The sequence below is a fragment of the Apium graveolens genome, chromosome 4, assembly GCF_009905375.1.
Source record: "Apium graveolens cultivar Ventura chromosome 4, ASM990537v1, whole genome shotgun sequence".
Taxonomy (NCBI): domain Eukaryota; kingdom Viridiplantae; phylum Streptophyta; class Magnoliopsida; order Apiales; family Apiaceae; genus Apium; species Apium graveolens.
This window is the reverse complement of record NC_133650.1, coordinates 119,845,918-119,855,774: the sequence shown is the minus strand read 5'-3', so window position 1 is coordinate 119,855,774 and position 9,857 is coordinate 119,845,918. Positions and strand designations below refer to the sequence as shown.

Sequence of the window (9,857 nt, the reverse complement as noted above, 5' to 3'; positions counted from 1 at the left end):
AAACCTTAATACTCCAATTATTCGGGCCATGATTTCATCTTTGCCAGCTCAATCAAACTTCTTATAAGTTTTCAGTCAACAAAAAGAAAAATTTAGTCTGACGATGTGAATGAGGAGCAGTTTGGACCGTGGATACATGCATATACTCATCTCCTTTGATATTTTGCATCACAAAAATCTGCTACGTTTATTTGATCAGGACCAGGAGGAAGGGGCGGGCCAACGTTCGGCGACGATTACTTTGACTATGGTCTATAACTAAGGATGCACAAAAGGCCCACTGAGCCGGGTTTTGACCGGACCTTAAAAAGCTCGGGCTTTGACCGGGCCGGGTTTTGACTTTGACCGGGCCGGGCCGGGCTTTTTGAAAATATCAGAGCCCGTTTGGACCCTCGAGGCGGTCCTAACAGGGATTTTTTCGGGCCAGATCGGATCGGGCCGGGCTTTTTTCTAAATTTAAATCGGATCGAGTATTATTAGAGATTCCGAAGAATACAATGTATTAGTTTACATGGAATATTTTATGAAAACATTAATTCGTTGAAAACATTTAAGTTCGGCAAAAAATAAACATGTTTATAGAATAATATGTTTTATCATTGTTATGATAACAATGATATCCAAATATATATAGTAAATATATATAGTGTACTTATTATATCTTCTTTCATTATTTATGCAACGAAGTATATAAATAATATTATAAATCACAAATATGTAAATATATGTGTGTTTAAAGTATTATTTATATTTATAGTAAATGTGAATTTATAAATATATAAGAAAATATATTAGAATAATCATATTATAACCGGGCTTTTTCGGGTTTTTAACCGGGCCGGGCCGGACTTTGCCTAAAAATATAGGGTCCGTCGAGGCTCGAAGCCCGGGTCGGACTTTGACCGGGCCGGGTTTGACCGGGTTTTGACCGGATCGGGTCAGATTTTCGAGCCCGGGCTTTTTGTGCATCTCTATCTATAACTATAAATTTATATCTTGTTATTGTTATGTTTCTAAATTAAAGCAATATATAACAATATTTATTTGTATCGTGCAAGTGCAACTCGTCTTGTGGTTAAATACGGGTTGTTTAAGAAGCTAAAAATTAATAATAAACCGAAACTTTATTCTAGAGGGGTGAATATTTTATAGCAATCTAACTAATCAGATTTTTAAATGTTATCAAGTATTTATTGTTATATATTTGAATGACTTTTAACCTTACAACTTACCCCATTAATTCTCACACCCTTTGGCTTTTCATTTTACACCCTTTGGCTTTTCATGCTACTTGTAACCTACAAACTCTAGCCCTATATAAACCATTGTAAGATATGTGATTGATATATGAAATGAAAATCTTCTCTATTCTCTTAGTAATTGTGTTCTTGTAATGCTCTCTATATAATATATTCTATATTAGTTTGTAACACGTTATCAGCACGAAAGCTAATAAGATCTGTGGGTGCACCAGAAGGAGAAGTTGGTTTACGAGTTTACACGAGTTTCTTGTCAACACAAGTACTAGTACTAGCTGGGTGATCATTACTTCCTGTCTCTACAAAAGGTATGCCCATGTTTTAATTGTTAAATGAATATATTACCGCAGGCATGATTGCATGTTAGTAAAACTAGATCCATAACATGCTAGTCTATTCTTTTAGTTCATATTTGTCATGTTCACGTATTACACTTTGCGGGTGGTTAAATATATAAGTGGATGCCTGTATAATATTCTGTACTAATCATTTATACTAATTGCTTGACCTGATTTTCATGCCTGCTTAGTTGAACATTTGCGTAAGTAATATTAAAATCACTTCACTTGTTTTCTGCTTCATGAATTATTTGTATTAGTTCTTATGTTATCCCTTGCAAATTACTTAAGTGGCTTGATATTTTTATGCTATAATCTGAATGTTGTACAAATTTAGGGAGATTTGCACTTTGCACGAATAGTTAAAAACTAAAAGCTAGGCTATGTCTTGTCTCCTGCAGCTTTTATAATCTATTTCCGTGACTAAGAGTTGATGTAGCAGTAATTTATATTTGTTTTACTTGTGCATGCGTGTTAATAATTGTCATGTTAACTAAGATGGGTTGTTATCAATGAATAGCATATATTTTAGTCTCTGAGACTTAACTAAAATCATGTTCTATTAAACTTGTTGATTAAATGCATCATTATGTGTAATATATTATATTTGTTTAAGTGAGTATATTTGATAAGTGATAATCTGTTTCTTTCGCAAATTATTTGTTATCTTGTCATAAAAAATTATCGCATTGCATTATATTTATGTGCATAAATATTGATGTTGATTCGAGTTTTGTTTATTTTTAGTGAAAATGTCGAATCTTACGAAACTTGAGTTTAACGCACTTGATGTCACCGGCAAAAATTATTTGACATGGATTCTTGATGCTGAAATCCATCTTAGTGCAATGGGTCTCGGTGACACCATAAAAGAGGGAAATAAGACCTCTGAACAAGACAAGGCAAAGGCCATGATATTTCTTCGCCATCACCTTGATGAAGGCTTGAAAACTGAATATCTGACTATTAAAGATCCATCAACTCTTTGGAAAGATCTCAAAGAAAGATATGATCACCAGAAAACGGTGATACTTCCTAAAGCTCGCTATGATTGGCTACACTTGCGATTGCAAGATTATAAAAGTGTGAGCGAGTATAACTCTGCCATGTTCAAAATTACATCTCAATTGAAATTATGTGGCGAGAATATCACCGATAAAGATATGTTGGAGAAAACATATTCCACTTTCCATGCCAATAATATGCTCTTGCAACAACAATATCGTGAACGTGGATTCACAAAATATTCTGAGCTTATTTCTGTGTTGCTTCTTGCTGAACAAAATAATGAACTTTTGCTGAAAAATTATCAAGCACGTCCCACTGGCTCAACACCATTCCCTGAAGTGAATGCGGTGACTAATAATGAATATAGAGATAATAAATCATTTGGACGTGGACGTGGGCATGGATATGGACGTGGACGTGGGCGTGCCCGTGGTCATGGATTTTGGCATGGTCGAGGCCGAAATCAACAAAATCGCCCCCACTTTAAAAGGACGCCTTACTATCAAAAACAGAAAACAAATGAGGAGAAACCCGAGGGAAGTATGATGGTTAAAAAGGGTGAAAGTACTTGTAGCCGTTGTGGAATGAAAGGTCATTGGAGAAGTACATGTCGTACCTCCAAGCACTTTGCTGACCTATATCAAGCATCTTTGAAAAATGTTGAAACTAATTTCACCGAACAGAATGATCCTTTGGGGATTGCTCATCTTGAAGCACATCTTGGAAGTGATGGCCAAGTTGATCCTTCGGCCTTTACTCACATGGAAGTTGGTGATTTCTTTGAAGATGTCGATGTGAATATGCCTAAATTTGGTGGTGATGAGCCTAAGAATAATTAAGAAAGGCCTTACTTGCTTGTTGAACATTTTCCTTATTTATTTTGGATTGTTAGTACTTAATTTTTGAACTATGATAATCATCCTTATCAGTTGCTTATGTAATTTTCTTTAATGAAGTACTTGAGATGTTTTACCTCTACTTCTAATTTTATTTTATTTTTCGTGAAGAAATATGGCCAGCAACCTCTCATCATGTGCTATAAAAGATGAGGAATCTTTTTGTTTGGCAGATAGTGCAACCACACATACAATTTTAAAAGATCAAAAATATTTTTCGCATCTAACATTAGCCAAAGCTAATGTAAATACAATATCGGGTGCATCAAATATAATTGAAGGCTCCGGAAGAGCAAGTATAGTGCTACCTAATGGTACATGTTTGTTGATTGAAAATGCACTATTCTCCACCCTGTAATAACCCCAATTTTTGGGAAATTTTTGAAACCCTTATGAATAGTGTTTTTGCTGAATGAGAAAACTTTTCATGCCACACTATGTAGGGGTTCTGATATGGATATTCTGAGATTTTATTAGTACTTTATATGGGATATAAGTGTATGTAAAGATCGTCAGAATCCAAATCCGAACACTTTGATTTTTCCCGGAAATACACTAGATACGGAAAGATTTGAGAAAAAGGTAACAGGATAAAAATGATTTAAATTAAAGGATTATAGGAGAGGATCATAAAAGGAATATAATATATTGAGAAAGGTTAAGGGAACCTAAGTAATAAGATCCCGGGTATGATCCTTCAAACGATAAACGAAAACGAAAGTTAAGCGAACTGTATAACAGATCAGCGGTCATTAGGCAAACAATTAGGAAGTTAATCAAAGGGATTAGAGAGGATGATGTCACCCAACCAATGAGAAGAGGACAAGGAGGAGAGGATGACATCATGAGGATGACACAAGCATGACATGGGAAGGAAGGAGATGTGGTGGCTTTTTAACCACACAAAATCAAGGGCAACTAGGTAATTTACTAAAACAAACACAAAAATCAAACCAACCAAGCCAAGCAAATCATTTTTCATCAAAATCAAAAAGAAACCAAGGCATTGTTCTTCATGCTCTCGGCCAAAACAGAACCAGAACACTAAAACTGCTGTATCTCCTTCATTTCTCACTCAAATATTGTGTTCTATAGCTCATTGGAAAGGTATTGAGATGGCCTACAACTCTTGTTCACAAGTCTCGTCCAAATAATCATGGTAAGACCCTCATTTTTACAGTTATTTAAATCGGACTTTTAGAAACTTCAAAGCCTAACTTTGTGTTCTTGATTTCTTTGGAAAGATCAAGCTTGTAGGAGGCTCCCTAAGGCTTCCTAGCAACTTAACACCTCCCAAGTAAGGTATAAACTTCAAACCCTAACCTTTACTTTATTTGTTAGTAAGTTTAATGGTTGGTGTTGTGAAATGAGAAGCATGGATTGTGATTATTAGTAGTTTGGTTTGATTTGGAAGTGTTTTTGGTAATTGAAGCTTGATTATAGTTCATAGGTCGTGATTGTGGTTGTTTGAGTTGAAAACCTTGGAGATTATGGACTGATGTGGTATGGTTTAGGTGAAGTTTTGTTGTATTGATGGTTATGAGTTGGTTGGTGGTTAATTGGAGTAGTTTAAACATTGGTAATCGCGTAAACATAGCCGTCGTAACGTCCGATTTTCTTTGGACTGTTTTTGTGCATAACATTAGGACCCGAGAACCCCCTGCTAGATTATGACCACTTCCATGTTTAGATAGCTCATGTTACGAGCTTCGTTTTGATATGTAGTTCGTTCGATTCCGATGCACGGTTTAGGAGAAACGACCGTTTCAAGTAACGGCGTTTCGCGAACGAAACTTTTCCCCTCGCCTTACTTTGAAACATAGGTTAAAGACCAAAAAGGGTTAATTAATGCATGAAACATTTATGGTAAGTGTGTTAGGCAGTTGGTAAGACACTCGCGAAGGAATCGCCTTAAAACTCGTAAAGGTTAAATTATTAAAAATGGTGGAGCCGAGGGTACTCGAGTGACTTAAGAAAATCAGTAAGCGCAAAACGAGCGTTAGAGTCTGAGTTGGTTAGAGTATAGATTTACAAGTGACTTTGGTTTAATTCCAACTTACTTGTTGTTTATAGGTTACCAGACTCGTCCCGAGCCATTCGTAACCCCCAGTCGCTCAGGCAAGTTTTCTACCCGTTATACTGTTGTTGTGATGTATATATGTATATGCATTATCTTGTGATAGATGCATGTTGGTTAATTAGCAAATTTTGCGATATATTGAAGCATGCTGATATGGTATATATATGCATGCATGTTTCGTATTCTTTCCATATATATCTGTTGGTTCAGTTGATAATACCTATGCTAGAGAATAGCGGTAATTTGCATATACCCTTAGTATAGGGACCCAAAGGTGAAAACATTTTCTAAAACCGGGAGTCGAGGATCCCGAGTAGATTTTATATATATATATTTATATATATATATGGTTATAGTTTTCAAAACTATTAATCGAATAAGGTTTATTCGATAACTTTATTTTATTAATGAATATTATCTTGAATATTCATTCGAGAACTTATGACTCCTTTATATTATTTATTGAATATTATTGGATATTCATTTGAGGATGTATGACTCCTTTATTTTATTTAATGAATATTATTTATAATATTCATTCGAGGTATTATGACTCAGCTTATTTTATTTATTGAATATTATTTGAATATTCATTTGAGGATCTATGACTCCAATTATTTGCTGAGATATATTCTTTATTTTATTAAAGAATAAGGTATCGATAATCAAACTAACTTTTGATTATTCAAATAAAGATAGTACTTTCGTATAGGTATATCTTTGGATATTTAATATTCATTTCAAGTATAAGTTTCAAAACTTCTACTTCAATTATTTTTATAAAGATTATTCTTTATGGGAATATTATTTAAATAATAATATTCAGATATTTTCTAATATATTGGGACTGATTTACCTTGTTAAATCAGCATCACTCCAAACATTCTTAAAAATGTTTTGCGAGTCTTCAAAATGATTTTTAAAAGTTAGAGCGGATCCCAAAACTCATTTTTATATTTAAGATCCTCCTTTCGAAGGGGATTTAAATACTCGCTCAAAACCTGAGGGATCCGGCTCTGTGGTGTGTTTTATATTCGCAACAAGGTTGCTGTTTTGATAAATGAATTGATTACTTACCCAACACTCGGGAAGTAAAATTCTTGGAACAAGTTAATCCATTAACAGGCATCGCCTGGGAAATATCGGTGAGTTCTCCTTTCCAAATAGATACGACTTCTTGGTGGAGCCGTATCAACAAGTTTCTACTTGGGGAAAGTGGGGACAAGCTTTACGTTTCAGAGTCATGGATTTCATCTGAACTAGGAGTGGCGTAAGTGGCCGAGTAGCGCCGGCCCAGCCTTATTATATTGGCCCAAATGGCCTGGAAGTTCCGCTAAGGCGGTCCATTCCTTAGGAGTTCAGTGTTCGGTTGACAAGTAAATCCGACAGGTTCTCCTCTACATGTAGAAAATGGTGGGGTTGTACTACTACGACTGATCATCGTAAGTGGTCTTCCTGGCGCGGCAAACTCCCGTAATGAGTTCATCATCCAATTGGATAATTTCTGCAACACTACCCAGAGCACTTCGATAGAAAGGCTACGGTTGGGCGATTGTTGAGTGTTGGCAGGGTCAAGTTTTCAAAATGATGTTTACATCAAATGAAGTATCTCGTAACTTCATTTTATTTTGATAATATTTTAAAGATTTAATCTATTCAAATCTTGCCTTATAGTCTCATCTATGTGATGAACTTTTGAAGCTAATTATAACTTGAACGGTGGTAGTTCAAGTAGTATTTGGGAAAGATATAAGTATATTGGGGTATCTTGTAACTTCATCTTTTAAACTTATATCTAATTAATAATTGTCTTATGAATGACAAAGATTTTCAGAAAAACGTTGAGACAAGGTTAGATATATGAGATCACCTTGCAACGATATTTTTTTTTATACAGTTATACACTGGGACTTTGTGTATATTGTGCATGGAAGAGGACTTCCAATATTTTGAAAAGTATATATGTATATATGTATATACTGAATATTTTGCGACTTCATCGCATTAAGATATCAACTTGGTTCATTTCTTTTGACCAAGACTTTCATGAGTACTATGAGAAGGCTCATATATTGTTAATCATTATACATATTATTTTGGTGGGCTTGCTGCTCACCCTTGCTTTCTTCTTTCATCACACAACATCAGATAGACAAGATGAACCGGACCAAGCTCCCGATTCGCAAGAGGTTAGGAGACGTTCCGCAGTTTTCTAGAAGCACTGATGCCGCCATAGCTGAGGTAGGAACTACCAATAGGCTAGGCTTTCAACTTTTGATGTATTAGATTATGTATATTTATGAATTGTAATAATGGCAAAGAAATGTAAATTTATTCAGAAACCTGTTTAAGGTGTATTGGCATATAATTGTGGAATAAAACGACTTGTGATTATTTTTGGATATTCATCTCTGAGACTATAACTTGTGGTGTGTGTGTTTATTGTGGGGTCACAGTACAGAGTAGTTGATTATTTATTAAGATTGAGTGTTGTTAAGGGAAATGGAACTCGTGAAAACCCGGATCCCCGACCCCGGATTTGGGGGTGTTACACACCCGATCAAAAAGAAATCTTTTGAGTTTTAAAGATATACGCCACAATGGCTATCATATTGAGACAACAAATGAACTTGAAAGTGAATATTTGTGTATCACGACTACTATCTCAGGGAGGAAACATGTGATAGAAAAACTCCCATCATATAATTCTGGATTATATTATACTTTCATAAATCCAGTTGAGTCACACATGACTATTAATACAAGATCTGTTGACCCGACAAATTTTATTATATGGCATGATCGTTTAGGCCATCCGGGTTCAACAATGATGCGAAGAATTATTGAAAATTCAAATGAACATCCACTCAAAAACAAAATTGTTCCATTGTCCAAAGATTTTTCATGTGTTGCTTGTTTTGAAGGAAAATTGATAACAAAACCATCCCTTGTGAAAGTTGCAATCGAATGCCCAAAATTTTTGGAGCGAATTCAAGGAGATATATGTGGACCAATTACCCCATCTAGTGGGCCATTTCAGTACTTTATGGTACTCATTGATGCATCAACAAGATGGTCACATGTTAGTTTATTGTCCACTCGTAATGTTGCTTTTGCACGACTCCTTGCTCAAATAATTCGATTACGAGCACAATTTCCTGATTATAATATAAAGAAAATACGATTGGACAATGCAGGAGAATTTACATCCCAATCTTTTAAAGATTATTGTATGTCTATTGGGATTGAAGTGGAGCATTCTGTTGCCCACACACACACTCAAAATGGTCTTGCCGAGTCTTTCATTAAAAGGCTACAACTAATTGCGAGACCATTACTTATGAGAACAAATTTACCAACTACTGCCTGAGGACATGCAATATTACATGCGGCTTCTTTAGTTCGGTTAAGACCGACTTCTTATCATAAATATTCCCCACTGCAACGGGTAAATGGTCAAGAACCAAATATCTCTCACTTGAAAATTTTTGGGTGTGCTGTTTATGTTCCAATATCCCCTCCCCAACGAACAAAAATGGGACCCCAAAGAAGATTAGGGGTATATATTGGATTTGATTCTCCCTCAATTATTAAATATTTGGAGCCCAAGACTGGTGATTTATTCACGACAAGATTTGCCGATTGTCAATTTGATGAGACAATTTTTCCTGCATTAGGGGGAGATAAGACAAAATTTGAAAAAGAAAAGCAAGAAATTTTGTGGAATGCAGTGTCCCTGTCTCATTATGATCCTCGTACAAATCAATGTGAACTTGAAGTTCAAAAGATTATCCACCTACAAGAAGTCGCAAATAGATTGCCTGATGCATTTACTGATGTCAAAAATGTGACAAAGTCACATATACCAGCTGTTAATGTTCCTTGTAAGATTAAACTTCCTGAAGAAGATAATAAAATCATGCTAGCAAATGAGTCTAAAGCACGCCAGAAGCGTGGAAGACCTATTAGATCCAAGGATAAAACTCCAAGAAAAACAAGGAGACTTGATAATAAAGTTGGAACATCAAATGACATCGTAGAATTGATGATCACTGAAGAAACATCTTCCAAAGATGATCAAACACCTGAAATTGTTGACAATGAAGAGATCTCGATAAATTATGTCATTTCAGGAAAGAGGTGGAATAGAAAAGAAATTGTCATGGATGATATATTTTCATATGCAGCTGCACTTGACATTTCTGAGGAAATCGAGGATCATGAACCTAGATCGATCTATGAATGTAAAAGAAGAAATGATTGGCCAAAATGGAAA

The 9,857-nt window shown here is 35.2% G+C and overlaps 1 protein-coding gene across 1 annotated transcript; it reads left to right on the top strand.

The window, feature by feature from the left end:
- The first annotated feature begins 2,349 nt into the window (after window positions 1-2,349).
- On the top strand, window positions 2,350-3,444 carry LOC141718925 (uncharacterized). The gene has a single exon (XM_074521295.1). The coding sequence runs from the start codon at window positions 2,350-2,352 to the stop codon at window positions 3,442-3,444; it is 1,095 nt and encodes a 364-aa protein (XP_074377396.1).
- Window positions 3,445-9,857: the final 6,413 nt, after the last annotated feature.

Excerpts from the sequence above, each read along its gene's own strand:
- LOC141718925 (XM_074521295.1), top strand. The coding sequence starts at position 2,350 with ATGTCGAATCTTACGAAACTTGAGTTTAACGCACTTGATGTCACCGGC.